The sequence below is a fragment of the Bombina bombina genome, chromosome 2 (assembly GCF_027579735.1).
Source record: "Bombina bombina isolate aBomBom1 chromosome 2, aBomBom1.pri, whole genome shotgun sequence".
NCBI classification, from domain to species: domain Eukaryota; kingdom Metazoa; phylum Chordata; class Amphibia; order Anura; family Bombinatoridae; genus Bombina; species Bombina bombina.
In genome coordinates, this window is record NC_069500.1 from 599,735,914 (window position 1) to 599,753,217 (window position 17,304).

At 37.4% G+C, this 17,304-nt stretch overlaps 1 protein-coding gene across 4 annotated transcripts in view; it reads left to right on the plus strand.

Moving 5' to 3' along the window:
• Positions 1–17,304, plus strand: part of TRPM3 (transient receptor potential cation channel subfamily M member 3) — an 814,585-nt gene that overhangs the window by 517,970 nt on the left and 279,311 nt on the right. For all 4 annotated transcript variants that reach the window (XM_053702508.1, XM_053702509.1, XM_053702510.1 and 1 more), the window contains exons 10-11: positions 1,382–1,482; positions 13,693–13,827. In XM_053702508.1, coding sequence (XP_053558483.1) covers positions 1,382–1,482; positions 13,693–13,827 — 236 coding nt within the window. The remainder of the gene's footprint in view (positions 1–1,381; positions 1,483–13,692; positions 13,828–17,304) is intronic.

Below are 17,304 nucleotides of genomic sequence, written 5' to 3' on the forward strand. Positions count from 1 at the left end.
CTGTTTCATCAGGCATATCTGACTAGTTCTAAATACATCCTTAAATAGGGCTACGCTACCTGTCAAGTGAGGGAACCCCTCCCCCAGCACAACGTTAACCAGACCAGTCACAGCTCTTAGTAGCTCTGGGTTGTGATTTATTCACCTGAGGTCTGTTAGATACCATGGAATAGTTGTGTGTTTATCAAACCCTTCCACGTAAAATTTATTATATCACTTATATGTGAAGTTCCCTTTGATCAAAAATCAAACCCTTTGTAGCTAATGCTAACCACTAAACGTCTATCATAAAACCTAATAAACTACCCCATTATATAAAGCAAAACCATATTGTCAGTCCAACTAGATGCTTGTTAAAATACCATCATAGCAAGATATAGCCGAGCACTTACTGTCAAAAGAATTATAACGTTGTTAAATTGTTGTTGTGTCTATGTATGTTTAGTGCTGTTCATAGTTAAGTGTGTCCGTAGAAGTGGGTATGCATCAAAATATCACAAAGAATTTATAGGACCCCTTGAAGATTGGGACATTCTAGTATTTGGGACATTTTGGTTTTACACTCATTTTATGTATTTAGATTATAGTTTCCTTTGTTGGGAAATTGAACCTTATACACCCACTTTTGTGCACATTTAACTCCTATCTTTATACCATATTTGAGTATATTTGAGTATTCAAAATCATTTGGTATATGTGTAGCGCCTCCTATTGGTTAGTCTTTATATAACCATTTTCTGTAATATTGCCAAAATCCTTACCAAAGAGCCTGACTTTATGATACTATATTTCCTGGAGTGGGCTAAGGACTTTTTCAGCCATGTCAGAACTCAAACATAAACTGGGAATTTCTTAAAATATTAACAGTAATATTAATATTTTAAAGCACTTTTCTCTACAAGAGGATGTAAAGTCCTTCAGTTCCTAGTGTCAGACTTAACCAATTATCTTCATAACTGTTATGATTACTCAATTAAATGGCCCTTAATTTATCAAGCTTTGAAGCAAGGTCCTGCTGGGTCTAGAACCTGAAATCCTAATTTTAAAACCGACACTGCAGTTAGCTAATTAACCATCTGAAGCATCTCACCATGGTTTCTTCTTTCTAATAGTAACTAAAAGAATGTATCACTGCTCAAAACAGAAATTTTTATGCAACAGACACTGATGCCTTTTTTCTGCAATGACAGCTATCTATAGGGTGATTAGCAGTTGATAATATTATTTTTATACTTACTTTTTTATATAATTTATATAATATATTGACATAAAACAGTTTAAATAATCTGTGAAATATCATTTTCATTCAAAGAACTAAACACTAATAAAAATGCTGCATATTTAAAAGTTCTTGTTTTGTATTTTCTTGGGTTGTTAACAGGTGCCAATGCCTCTGCCCCAGACCAGCTAAGTCTCGCATTAGCCTGGAACAGAGTGGATATTGCTCGAAGCCAGATTTTTATTTATGGACAACAGTGGCCGGTAAAGTGTGCACACATGATATATATGTTTTCTTTCATTTTACACAGTGACATATACATATTGATAATATATAGGGGCCGATTTATCAATGTCTGGCGGACATTGCTGAATGCTGACAGCATACGCTGTCTGCATTTAACATTGCACAAGCAGTTCTGGTGAATGGGGGTGTCAATCAGCCCAATTGTACACGATCGGGCGGATTGCAGACCGGAGCCTCAGAGGAGGCATATGAGTTGAGGAGCAGCGGAAACAGTTACATTTGAACCAATTCGGGCCATGATAAATCGGTCCCATAGTGTAAGAAATGTAATATTGCCTACATATTGCTTAACTATAGGGATAATACAATGCAATATTTTGAAGAAACAATTTTGATATTAGACATATTATAGAGAAATTATATTATTTAAAAAAAAAAACACAATTGAAGAGTACTTAAAATGTTCATTTGTGATCACATTTGATGTAGATGAAGTTCCTAGTTTGTTATGATGTTATTATGAAATACAAATTTGCTAAAAATTGTTATGTTGTTATAACAAGGGGAGATACAGTGATTAACTTGAGAAGGTAAAGATTTTTGGAAAGTCTCATAGAGCAAAGATGGAGTTTCATAGATTAGGTTCAGCACAACAAACATGAAAATGCATCTCTTTTTAGTTTGTTATCAGTTCAGCAACCTATTTCACATAAAAAGTGACAAATTAGGGATTAACATTATATTAAATCTACAGTATGTGCAGAGGAGGAATGATCACAAGATAACTTAACCAAATGAGAGGCTCACTTTTAATAAGTAAGACCCATTTCCCAAAGTCTTACTTTTAACCAAATCATCCCTTGATATCAGAGCTCCAATCATCATTCATTTTGCAAGACTATAACATTCTGGGAACCCAATCCCTTTGCTGCATTCCATATTATATTGATGTACTAAACATTAATCATATATTATAATTTCATCCTGAAATGACTAGCCACACTCCTGGAATTGCCACATCTTCCCCCTCACCATGCACCAAAAAAGCATCATTTATGTAAGAACTTACCTGATAAATTCACTTCTTTCATGGTGCCAAGAGTCCATGAGCTAGTAACGTATGGGATATAATACCTAAGATGTGGATATTCACGAGTCACTAGAGACGGAGGGATAAAATAAAAACAGCTATTTCCGCTGACAAATTAAATCTAAAAAATAAATAAATTTTCTTTAAAAAATTCAAAAAACTCAAATTATAGGCTCTAGAATCAAACTGAGGAAGCTACCTGAAGAACCTTTCTACCAAAGGCTGCTTCTGAAGAAGCAAACACATCAAAATTGTAAAATTTAGTAAATATATGCAAAGAAGACCAAGTTGCTGCTTTGCAAATTTGATCAACTGAAGCTTCACTCTTGTGGTGACTGATCTAATAGAATGAGCTGTAATTCACTGAGGTGGAGACTGCCCCGCCTCCAAATAATCTTTGTGAATCAAAAGCTTCAACCAAGATGCCAAGGAAATGGCAAAGGCTTTCTGACCTTTTCTGAAACCAGAAAAAATAACAAATAGACTAGAAGTCTTTCTGAAATCTTTAGTAGCCTCAACATAATACAGTGCAGAATTATTAGGCAAATTAGTATTTTGACCACATCATCCTCTTTATGCATGTTGTCTTAGTCCAAGCTGTATAGGCTCGAAAGCCTACTACCAATTAAGCATATTAGGTGATGTGCATCTCTGTAATGAGAAGGGGTGTGGTCTAATGACATCAACACCCTATATCAGGTGTGCATAATTATTAGGCAACTTCCTTTCCTTTGGCAAAATAGGTCAAAAGAAGGACTTGACAGGCTCAGAAAAGTCAAAAATAGTGAGATATCTTGCAGAGGGATGCAGCACTCTTAAAATTGCAAAGCTTCTGAAGCGTGATCATCGAACAATCAAGCGTTTCATTCAAAATAGTCAACAGGGTCGCAAGAAGCGTGTGGAAAAACCAAGGCGCAAAATAACTGCCCATGAACTGAGAAAAGTCAAGCGTGCAGCTGCCAAGATGCCACTTGCCACCAGTTTGGCCATATTTCAGAGCTGCAACATCACTGGAGTGCCCAAAAGCACAAGGTGTGCAATACTCAGAGACATGGCCAAGGTAAGAAAGGCTGAAAGACGACCACCACTGAACAAGACACACAAGCTGAAACGTCAAGACTGGGCCAAGAAATATCTCAAGACTGATTTTTCTAAGGTTTTATGGACTGATGAAATGAGAGTGAGTCTTGATGGGCCAGATGGATGGGCCCGTGGCTGGATTGGTAAAGGGCAGAGAGCTCAAGTCCGACTCAGACGCCAGCAAGGTGGAGGTGGAGTACTGGTTTGGGCTGGTATCATCAAAGATGAGCTTGTGGGGCCTTTTCGGGTTGAGGATGGAGTCAAGCTCAACTCCCAGTCCTACTGCCAGTTTCTGGAAGACACCTTCTTCAAGCAGTGGTACAGGAAGAAGTCTGCATCCTTCAAGAAAAACATGATTTTCATGCAGGACAATGCTCCATCACACGCGTCCAAGTACTCCACAGCGTGGCTGGCAAGAAAGGGTATAAAAGAAGAAAATCTAATGACATGGCCTCCTTGTTCACCTGATCTGAACCCCATTGAGAACCTGTGGTGCATCATCAAATGTGAGATTTACAAGGAGGGAAAACAGTACACCTCTCTGAACAGTGTCTGGGAGGCTGTGGTTGCTGCTGCACGCAATGTTGATGGTGAACAGATCAAAACACTGACAGAATCCATGGATGGCAGGCTTTTGAGTGTCCTTGCAAAGAAAGGTGTCTATATTGGTCACTGATTTGTTTTTGTTTTGTTTTTGAATGTCAGAAATGTATATTTGTGAATGTTGAGATGTTATATTGGTTTCACTGGTAAAAATAAATAATTGAAATGGGTATATAGTTGTTTTTTGTTAAATTGCCTAATAATTATGCACAGTAATAGTCACCTGCACACACAGATATCCCCCTAAAATAGCTATAACTAAAAACAAACTAAAAACTACTTCCAAAACTATTCAGCTTTGATATTAATGAGTTTTTTGGGTTCATTGAGAACATGGTTGTTGTTCAATAATAAAATTAATCCTCAAAAATACAACTTGCCTAATAATTCTGCACTCCCTGTATTTCAAAGCTCTTACCACATTCAAAGAATGTAAATACCTTTCAAGAGTATTCTTAGGATTTGGACATAAGGAAGCAACTATAATTTCCCTATTGATGTTATTAGAATTCACAACTTTAGGTAAAAATGTAAACGAAGTCCGCAAAACAGCTTTATCTGGATGAAAAATCAGATAAGGAGACTCACAAGAGAGAGCAGATAATTCAGAAACTCTTCTAGCAGAATAAATAGCCAAAAGAAATAACACTTTCCAAGAAAGTAGTTTAATATCCAAAGAATTCATAGGCTTAAAAGGAGGAGCCCGCAAAATCTTTAAAACCAAATTGAGACTCCAAGGAGGAGAAATTGATTTAATAACAGGTTTGATATAAATCAAAGCCTGAACAAAACAGTGAATATCAGGAAGCTTAGCGATATTTCTATGAAAAAAGACAGATATAGCAGAGATTTATCCTTTCAAAGTATTTGCAGAACAACCTTTATCCAAACCATCCTGAAGAAACTGTAGCATCCTAGGAATTTTAAAAGAATGCCAAGAATAATCATGAATGGAAGACCATAAAATATAGGTTTTCCAAACCCTATGATAAATCTTCCTTGGAACAGACTTACAAGCCTGTATCATAATGTTAATTACTGAGTCAGAGAAACCTCTATGACTAAGAACTAAGTGTTCAATTACCATGCCTTCAAATTTAGTGATTTGAGATCCTGATGGAAAACTGGGCCTTGAGACAGAAGGTCTGGTCTTATAGGAAGTGACCAAGGCTGGCAACTGGACATTCGGACAAGGTCCGCATACCAAAACATGTGAAGCCATGCTGGTGCTATCAGAAACACAAAAGATTGTTCCATTATGATCTTGGAGATCACCTTTGGAAGACGAACCAGAGGCGGAAAAATGTAAGGGGGTTGGTAAAAAAACAGCTAGAGCATACATTATTTCTGCTTGAGGATCCCTGGACATGGAAAGGTATCTGGGAAGTATCTTGTTCAGGCGAGGGGCCATCAGATCTATTTCTGGAAGACCCCACATCTGTACAAGTTGAAAAAACACATCTGGATTGAGAGACCACTCCCCCAGATGTAGAGAATGACGGCTGAGATAATCCACTTCCCATTATCTACACCTGGGATATGAATCGCAGAGATCTGACAAGAGTTGGATTCTGCCCAAGAAAGAGAAACTTCTTTCATTGCTAAAGGACTGCGAGTCCCCCCTTGATGATTGACATATACCACTGTTGTGAAATTGTCTGTTTGAAAATGAATGTAAAGTTCTCTCTTCAATAGAGACCAAGCCTGAGGAGCTCTGAAAATAGCACAGAGTTCTAAAATATTGATTGGTAACCTCGCCTCTTGAGGATTGCAAACCCCTTGTGCTGCCAGAGACCCACAGACAGCTCCCCAACTTGTAAGACTTGCATCTGTTTTGATCACAGTCCAGGAAGGACGAACAAAGAAGGGCTCTTGAACAATAAGGTGATGGTTTAAGCACCAAGTCAGAGAGAGTTAAACAGTTAGGATTTAAGTATATCAACTGTGATAACTGAGTATAATCCTTGCACCACTGGTGCAACATGCAAAGCTGTAAAGGTCTCCTATGCAAATGAGCAAAGGGGATTGCGTCCGATGCTGCAATCATAAGACCTAAAACTTCCATGCACATAGCCACCGAAGGGAATTACAGAGACTGAAGGTTTTGACAAGCTAAGACCAATTTCATTCGTCTCTTGTCTGTTAGAGAAAGAGTCATGGACACTGAATCCATCTGGAAACCTAAGAAGGTGACCTTTGTCTGAGGAATCAAGAAACTCTTTTGTAAATTGATCCTCCAACCTTGCCTTTGAAGAAACAACATTAGTTATTTTGTGTGAGATTCTGCTAAATGAAAAGATTGAGCTATCACCAAGATATCGTCCAAATAAGTAAACACTGCAATACCCTGCTCTCTGATTACAGATAGAAGGGCACCAAGAACCTTTGAGAAAATTCTTGGTGTTTGTCTAGAAAAGAGAATTTCAGAAAACGATAGTTGCCTGGATGAATCGGAATGTGAAGATAAGCATCCTGTAAGTCTATTGTGGACATGATATGACCTTGCTGAACAAAAGGCAGAATAGTCCTTATAGTCACCATCTTGAAAGTTGGGACTCTTACAAAACAATTTAATGTTTTCAGATCCAGGATTGGTATGAAAGAATCTTCCTTCTTTGGGACAATGAATAGCTTTGAATAGAAACCCAAACCCTGTTCCTGCTGAGGAACTGGTACAATCGCCCCTGGAAGCTCTAGGTCTGAAACATACTTCAGAAAAGCCTGAGCCTTTACAAGGTTTGATGGAACATGAGTAAAAAATAATCTTCCCATGGGAGGTGTTTTTCTGAAACCTATTTGATTCCCTTGAGAAAAAATATTCTGAATCCACTGATTTTGGACAGAATCTGTCCAAATGTCTTGAAATAACTTTAGTCTGCCCCCCACCAGATTAACTGGTTTGAGGGCTGCACCTTCATGCAGTCTTAGGGGCTGGATTTGGTTTCTTATAAGGCTTGTATTTATTCCAATTCGGAGATGGTCTCCAATTAGAGCCAGAGGCCTTAGGGGAAGGAGAGGTTTTCTGTTCTCTATTCTGACAAAAGGAATGAAAACGACAGGGCAGAAAAATTCCCTTACCCCCAGTGATAGTAGAGATAATAGAATCCAATTGAGAATGAAACAAATTATTACCCTGAAAAGATATAGGTAATAATCTAGATTTAGACACTATGAGGCCAAATTATCAAATGTCTGTCGGACCTGATATGACAGAGCGGATCAGGTCCGACAGACATCGCTGAATGCGGAGAGCAATACGCTCTCCGTATTCAGCATTGCACCAGCAGCTCAAAAGAGCTGCTGGTGCAATGCCGCCCCCTGCAGACTTGCGGCCAATTGGCCGCCAGAAGGGGTGTCAATCAACCCGATCGTACTCGATTGGGTTGAATTCCGGCAATGTCTGTCCGCGGACAGCGTTATGGAGCAGCGGTCTTTAGTCTGCAGGCTCGCCAGAAACAGCTTGATAGATAGGCACCCATGTCAGCATTCCAAGATTTAAGCCATAAAGCTCTTCTAGTTAGAATAGCTAAAGACATAAATTTTACATCAAATATAGCATCACAAATTAAATGATTTACATGTTAAAGTAAAAGAACAATGCTAGATAGTTCAGGATCTGATAACTGCTGCACTAAACTGTCCAACAAAAAAGTTGAAGCAACAACATCAGCCATAGAAATAGCTGGTCTAAGAATATAGCCAGTATCTAAATATGCTCTTCTAAGGTAAGATTCAAGCTTCCTTTCTAAAGGATCCTTAAAAGAAGTACTATCTTCCATAGGAATAGTAGTTTGTTTGGCAAGAGGGGAAATAGCCCCATCAACCTTAGGGACCTTTTTTCCAAAACTCTAGACTAGCCACAGGTAAAGGATACAACTTCTTAAACCTAGAAGAAGGGTTAAAAGAGGTACCAAGTTTAGACCATTCTTTAGCAATCAAGTTGGAGATTGCATCTGGAATAGGAAAACTTCAGGAGTAACCTCTTAAGTCTTAAATACAGAATTTAAACGATTATTAGCTTTGCTATCAGGAGGACTAGACTCCTCAATACACAAAGTAAACAATACTTCCTTTAATAGAGAACAAATATGTTAAATTTTAAATAAAAAAGAAGATTTGTCAATTTATGTCTGTGATGCAGGATCCTCTGAGTCAGAGGAACCCTCATCAGTAGAGGATATTTCAGTATGCTGTCGGTCAGTACAAAATTCATTAGATCTATGACAAGTTTGGAAAGACCTTTTATGTTTATTTGAAGGCGGAATAGCAGGCTTAGCCTTCTCTATCGCTGCAGCAATAAAAAATGTAATATCTGCAGGAATATCAGGTACATTGTACTGAGAAGGAATAATAGTAGATGTATTTGTACTCATAGAAACATTATCAGCATGTAATAATTTGTCATAACAAATGCCACATAATTGAGCTGAAGAGATAAGATCAGCTTGTTTACAACAAACACACTTAGCTTTGGTAGAATTGTGTTCAGGCAGCTTAGTTCCTACAGTAACATCAGAGGCAGGATCAGTTTGAGACATTTTGCAAAACGTAACAAAAAAGAAAAAATAACATTTAAACAAAATATCCAATTTCCTCAATATAGCAGTTTTAGGCATGGGAAAAAATGCTTATGATAAAATTCTTATACAAAAAGTAAAATCAAAAGCAAGCATCATAGCTCTCTATAATATAATGAGAGCAGCGAGCATTAGAGGGAGAGGCTTAATATAACAAATTTTGGCACCAAGAACGACACACTGAAAATGACACAATGAAATGACGCAACAGGCACGACCTTGCACCAAAAATGACACAACTCACATCACAGCAGGCGCAAAAAATATTTGCATAAAAAATGATGCAATAAAATGATGCAATTTGCGTCATCGCGAGCCTAATTTGCCCACGACAATTTTAAAAAGACTCCATCTTAACAACTAACTGGAACCCCAGATTAAAAAAAATACCTAAATTCTCTCATAAACATTATTTCGATTCTGAAACTGTGAGACTGCAAATGGAAATATTATGTAGAGGAAAAAAGAAGGGTTAACTGCGCAAAGAAACCCTATTATGCCTGTGATAAACAAGAGGAAACTCTCAACCTCTAGCAAATATGTGAAAAAAATAGAATAATATGGAATCCAAAAAAGAGACCATAGAATTCAAAATAACACAAGCGCTATACAGCTTAAAATAGGACTAGTGATAATAAATATATTGTATACTATATACTAAATTGTATACATATAACGCTAAACCATGTGTGCAAGTGATACCATCAAGTGTAAACCAAACAAACAAAGAAGTGTACAAAAAATAAATATTTAATATAAAATAATAAAAAAGAAGAAAAACAAATGCGTTGATCAGACGCATAAATACAGTGTAGTATACAAACAGAAACAATGTTACAATATAGAGAGCCGGAATGGAGTACAATGTGAACACGATTTCTTGAAGAGATTCGATGAAGAGATTTGATGCGGCGGTCTTTACATACGCCCAGATTGAAGAAGAAATTCAAACTTCAGTTGGAACTGGAACGAGACGAGAGACCGATAAAACGGCAAACAAGGCAACAGCATAAGGTTATCACTTATACTTACACCGGAGGTCGGTGATTGAATCCTGTGAGTTCCTCACACTGGCGTGATTCTCCAAACAGCGGGAAGTAGTAAAAACAACCAGAATGCTTTCTAATCCATCTAAAATATCACTAACATTCTGGATCTGATTTTATAAAGGAGAAAGTTTACCATCACTTTAAGTGCTTAAAGGGACGTGATACCCAAATTATTTCTTTCATAATATAGAAAGAACTTGCAATGTTAATCAACTTTCTAATTTACTTCTATTATCAAATTTGTTATTTGTTTCATTCTCTTGATATCCTTTGCTGAAAAGCATATCTAGATATGCTCAGAAGCTGCTGATTGGTGGCTGTACATAGATGCCTCGTGTGATTGGCTCACCCATGTACATTGCTTTTTCTTCAACAAGGGATATTTAAAGAATTAAGCAAATTAGATGATAGAAGTAAATTGGAATGTTATTTAAAATTGTATTCTCTACCTTAATCATGAAAGAAAAAATTGGGTTTAGAGTCCCTTTAAGTTTTTATTAGGAACACTTGTAGAGGCTTTTGTTACCAATATGTATAAAAAAAAAATAGTTGAATAGAGAAGCATGCAGAGGGGAAGGAAATAATTAGATATTAAGGAGTTGAAGGTATGGTAAAAAAAAAAAAATCTTACAAACACATTCATAGATTTTACCATCTGGAAACTGGACTTTTACAAAATATTTTTGAAGAATGAAAAATTCATACTTTTTTCATATACTACAATGGGTAGCGGATCAAAGGTCCATCAGTTAAGACCACAAAGGTACTAGTCACACACTTGGTCTGGACATCTGAACAACAACAGAGAGAAATTGGACAAACACCATCCAGCAAAAGTAACCATCATATGGTACAGTAACGTAATTGTCCACTTGAGGAGGAAAAAATAGGTAAAACTCTTCCATTTAATTGTACATAAGTAATAAATCCAACTTACAGTTGAGCTTAAGATCTCACTGACCCATTGTCATCTGAAGTGTTTTGCATACGCTTTATCTTTGATAAGAAACAAACAAGCTAACTATAGCTTATAGGGGTGCTCCCATACAATAGTACTCTATTAAATAAAGGCGCAAACCATAGGCTATATATTCAAATAGTGGCAGATTGATATCAAAGTGAAAAAAACACACAAATAACACAGAATGGTTAAAAGTCCCAATGCAAGGGTATCCTTAAATCTCCTCTGCTGTGACAATCGTCTGCTCTCCTCTTTGCACTTCAAAGTGGCCCAGTTCTAAAGTAATAAAAGATAGAGAGGTGCCTTGTGTGTGTATCAATAAGTTTCCACCAAACACAAAGTGCAGGAAATGAGAGTGGGTACTCACATTTGGTTAGAGCACCCTTTTGTGCTAGTAGACACCAGCTGATAGATTGAGGTGTATCAGCTCACCTATTTCCAGCGGAACTGGAACTCTCCAAAGGACCAGGGGCAATAGTGCTAATATCAAACACTTATTGAAACGTCCGCTTATAGTTTCCAAAAAAGTTTAATAAAACCAGATTAAAAACAAGTTTAAAAAGCAGAATTAAAAGTGTAGGGGCATAGCAATGCTTCCTTTCATCATGCAACGCGTTTCTCGTCAGTTTAATCAGGCATCTGTGCACTTGTTTTCTGCAGTTTCAGAGAGCATAGAGGAATTCAATTTCAGATGCCTGTGTTCTGGAAATAGATCAAATGGTTATTCTCTGGAGTTTGTAAAATGGACAAGAAATGCATATTTTTTAAAAACCTCTTTTTTCCTGCAGATCCTCAGAAAAAGTTGGCTGTTCAAGAGTTTGTATATAACCTTCTGGAACAGAATGTAATAGTAGAAGTTCCTTTGACAGCAGTCTAGACACTACCAAGTGTATAAAAATAAAATCACACTTTATAAGGCAAGTTTAAAAAATGTATAATTCACAACCAGACCTGGAGGTAGACAGAGGGACAGCAGTCTAGACTATTGTCCCTCTGTCTACCTCCATACCTGGTTGTGGATTATACATTTTTAAACTTGCCTAATAAAGTGTGATTTTATTTTTATACACTTGGTAGTGTCTGCCAGTTTTATCTTTTTAAATTATTGCAATTATGTCTTGGTGACCCAGAATACCTTGATTTCCTCTGCTCCTAAAACTGACTGTGGATCCTCCTTGAATTTTTCAAGTTATTCCAGATCTCCTTTGTCAAGCGCAAGTGTTTTATCTGAAACTTCAATCTCTTTCCATCAGGGTATGGGTGCTGTAAGGTGCTGTCTTCAGAAGTTAGGGCTTTCAGAGAGCCTTAAAGATTCTCCTTCTTCAGTTTATCATAAAGTTTGGCATACTTTGGTGCTTGTTATGAATATTGGAAATTCATTCTAATTAGCGTGCAATAAGTTTTAGTTTTTTGAATAACATGCTCCATTAAAGTCTGAGGGCTCCATTTAACAAGCAGCAATAGCTGCTTCAGAGCCCCAGTGTTTCAGTCACGCTCAGGGCAAGTCTGAAACACTAGTTAAGTACGATCAATGGTAAGACCATTGCTACTTAACCTAGCCATGACACTTTAGGTGGCAGATTGCAATCATCTCAATCCAATCGGATCGAAATGATTAACAGCCCCCTTTTGCGCACGATGGGCTGTGCTCAAGCAGGGAGTGGTATTGCACATTGTCAGCTAGGTTGGACAGAGGAGGTTTGAGACCGCGAACCTCGTCCACCTGGACTTTGATAAATGGAGCCCTATGGTAGAAGAAGTTAACGTGGTCAAGATTTACGTCCTAAAATTAGCAGACATTGGACTTTCACTCATGCGCTAACTTTTTACTTTAAACCTGTAATACATGCTCTAAACCGTCTGCATAAAAAAAAAAATTCTTGCTGCACAACATGTAATGTGGCCCATAGTTTTTCACCAAGACAAGTGGGCTCAGCTTTTCACCTAAATCAAGAGATTGTTCTTCCTGCTTTCTATACAGAAAAAAAGCCTTGAGATAATCAACACCTTTATACAATTGATGTGGTGAGATGTCTTTGCATTCACTTTGAAAGAACTAAAAATGTTTGTAAAACCACGTTTGCTGGTTATTCCATTTGGGAAAAGAAAGAATTATGGTCCAGTGAAGCAGACTATTGATGCTTGGATTGTGAAGTGTATCATCACAGCTTACAAGGTTCAGCAAGTTCCTGTTCCTAATGGTGTTAAGACTCACTCAACTTTACAGGCTAATGCTTCAGTTTTGGAGATTTGTCAAGCTGCAGTCTGGAAGAATCTGTGTACCTTTGTTACTCATTACAAGTTGGACATTCTGCAGTCCTCTTCTGCTAAGTTGGGAAGGAATGTTTTGTCCTCTGTTGTTTCTCAATACATATTGTATATATTTTACAGCATATATTTGTAGCCCCGTGTTTTTTCTTACCCATTTTCACCTGCTTTACGTTCACTTCATGTCGGTTGGGATATAATTAAAGGGGCCAACATAACAAGAAATTATTGGCAGATAAAACTGAAATTCTTATATCTTACCCACTTATAATTGGATACCCATAGACCTCCCCCACACACACACTTTTTATGGCATATTGGTTTCATCCTTAGTTTATACAATTGTACATCAAAAGTACAGGGGGTGTTTATTAGGGTCTCTTTTATATTTGGGTCTATGGGGGCAGGACCTGTTCATGCCTCACCCCCTTCAGGGTAGGGTGGTCTTCATGTCAATGGGGATCCAGTTATAAGTGGGTCAAGATATAGAAATTCAATTTTTTCTGCAGATGATTTCTTGTTGCTAGGACTTCAAATAACTGTTGAAGGTCATTAACCATAATATGTTAGTTTGTAACTGTCTTATGATTATGTTTTAGGTGGGCTCCCTTGAGCAAGCTATGCTGGATGCACTGGTGCTGGACAGAGTCGATTTTGTGAAATTACTTATAGAGAATGGAGTAAGCATGCATCGGTTTCTCACCCTTTCAAGACTTGAAGAACTATACAATACGGTAGGGGATTTTTTAATTTTTGTTTAACAATTTTATGTTACTGTTTTTCTAATTCATTTCATTACTAATGCCTACATAGGTAAAGTGAATATTCTGCGTGGGTACAGACATAATCAAAGAAATCAAACAAAATATTCTTAATTGTAGTCTGTTTGAGCTCCTCAAGAACTGTATTTAAAATTTACCTGGGCTAGATTACAAGTAGTGCGCTAACACATTAATACACAATATACGAATATTGTGGGTGCATTACTTTGCACGTGTATTACAAGTGGAAATTGAACACATTTACCCAAGGACAATCAATTATCACTATGGATGAGCGAAAGGGATGAAAGTACAATTCACTGGGTAGAACAAATAGTCCTGTGGAAATTCGTTTTGGACAATGGAAAAACCATTAAAATTCGGTAGTCGAATCTTACTTTAGTTTTTGAATGTTAATAATTAGATCGAATATCCACTTTTGAAATTTCGAATGTAACATTCAATTTAACAAATACTATTCAGATTTGAAATAGTTCATGTAGTAGAAATTTAGTAAATTGATATATATATATTTCTATATATTTAATAAATGTTGATATTGCCCTAGTGCACAAGAAGAATTAATGTACTCCTGTTGGGCTTATGCACGAGAACCTGTCAGGTGTACACTAATTCTTAATGTGCGCAAACCTGAAAACAGATACCTTAAGTCGCATTTTGTATTTATAAAAAATAAAACATTGAAAAATATTAATAATTCATGTAAATAATTATTATAGATGTAGTAAAAAAAATCTAAATAATCCATATATATATATATATATATATATATATATATATAAAATCCAAAATAGAGCACACTCACACCTTCAAATTCAGGGTCAAAGCCAGGGTGCCAACAGGCTATTGAATACACGTCAAAAATAGTAGTAATAGAATAATAGAAGTATGTACTCACTCTGAGGAAGGGGAGTGTGTCCCGAAACAGTAAACTAATAAATACACTGGGTTTAAAGGACCAGCGAGTGCCACATTTTTTACTTTTATATATATATATATATATATATATATATATATATATATATATATATATATATATATATATATATATATATATATATATATATATATATACAGTATATATACAGTATATATAGTATAGAATAGTATAGTATAGTATATAAAGTATCTATAATAATTACAAGTACTAAATAGAGCACCACTTCTAATCTATCTCTCTGTACTTTACCAAAGATGGAGATAGTGTATCCTATATCTGTAGTTCTGTTAAACTTATTTTGGTTCAAAATCCTTCAATACTTTATTATAGTATGAAAGCAGATGCCAAAAAAAATATCTGAATTTCATGTCTTTAGTGGTCTTTTCCTCATACAAAGCAAAACAGATTACAAGTGAAGCATTATTTAATGCTCCCGCTCAAGCGTTAACTGTGCTAGAAGTAAGTTTTTCTTGCGTTGGGTTTCACTCGTATTATGAGTTCAAAGTAAACTATTTTTGCTAGCGAGCTAATCCGACTAGCACAAAAAGCCAAACTTACAATATCACTCACGTGAGTCATGATTCTGGCATCTTTAAAGGGCCACTAAACCCAAAATCTTTCTTTCATGATTCAGATAGAACATAAAAATTTAAACAACATTCATTTTTTAGATATCCTTATTTGAAGAAAAAGCAATGCACATGAGTGAGCCAATCACATGAAGCTTCTATGTGCAGCAACCAATCAGCAGCTACTGAGCATATCTAGATATGCTTTTCAGCAAAGAATATCAAGAGAATAAAACAAATTAGATAATAGAAGTAAATTAGAAAGATGTTTAAAAATGCATTATCTTTCTAAATCATGAAAGAAAAAATGTGGGTATCATGGCCCTTTAACAGGGTGGAGCCCTATGGCAGGGTTAATAGGGAACTGGGCAGATTGCATAGCAATAGACTGGAGACTCAAATATACTGTATACAACAGTCCTGTTTATAAGGAGAAAGTTACACAGGCAGATAGCAAGTAATGTCCTGAAATAGTTTTTACTGAAAACAGGTAGAAGCAAGAGTTAACAGAGAAAAACTGTACAAACCAGTATAGCTGATGTTCATGTGCAAGTTCAGATAGACAAGAGACAAGTACTGAAAATCCCACTTCAGGGCTAAGTACTGTAGTACACACTTCTGGGCAAAACAAAGGAAATGCTGCTCCTGGGCAAAGTAAATGTAATGCCAGCTTCTGTGCTAAACAAAGAAAATGCTGATCCTTGGGAAAGCAAAGGGAATGCCTCTTCTGGTCTAATCAAAGAAAATGTGCTGAATACAAGCTGCAAGCAGCAGCAGACACAGGATAAACAAAAAGGCACAGCAGGCAATAAGGGAACAGGGAAAATCCAAGCAGTAGTACTAACTGTGCCAAATGTAAAGACAATGTCACAGCCATTAATGTCTAAACCATTGGCAACAAAAGTGAGTACACCCCTAAGTGGAAATGTCCAAACTGGGCCCAAAGTGTCAATATTTTGTGTGGCCACCATTATTTTCCAGAACTGCCTTAACCCTTTTGGGCATGGAGTTTACCAGAGCTTTACAGGTTGCCACTGGAGTCCTCTTCCACTCCTCCATGACGACATCACAGAGCTGGTGGATGTTAGAGACCTTGCGCTCCCCCACCTTTCGTTTGAGGATGCCCCACAGATGCTCAATAAGGTTTAGGTCTGGAGACATATTTGGCCAGTCCATCAACTTTATCCTCAGCTTCTTTAGCAAGGCAGTGGTCATCTTGGAGGTGTGTTTGGGGTCGTTATCATGTTGGAATACTGCCCTGCGGCCCAGTCTCCGAAGGGAGGGGATCATGCTCTGCTTCAATATATCACAATACATGTTGGCATTCATGGTTCCCTCAATGAACTGTAGCTCCCCAGTGCCGGCAGCACTCATACAGGCCATGACGCTCCCACCACCATGCTTGACTGTAGGCAAGACACACTTGTCTTTGTACTCCTCACCTGGTTGCCACCACACACGCTTGACACCATCTGAACCAAATAAGTTTATCTTGGTCTTATGGGACCACAGGACATGGTTCCAGTAATCCATATCCTTAGTCTGCTTGTCTTCAGCAAACTATTTGCAGGCTTTCTTGTGCATCATCTTCAGAAGAGGCTTCCTTCTAGGACGACAGCCATGCAGACCAATTTGATGCAGTGTGTGGCGTATAGGCCTGAGCACTGACAGGCTGACCCCCCCACCCCTTCAACCTCTGCAGCAATGCTGGCAGCACTCATACGCCTATTTCCCAAAGACAACCTCTGGATATGACGCTGAGCATGTGCATGCAACTTCTTTGGTCGACTATGGCGAGGCCTGTTCTGAGTGGAACCTGTCCTGTGAAACCACTGTATGGTCTTGACCACCATGCTGCAGCTCAGTTTCAGGGTATTGGCAATCTTCTTATAGCCTAGGCCATCTCTATGTAGAGCAACA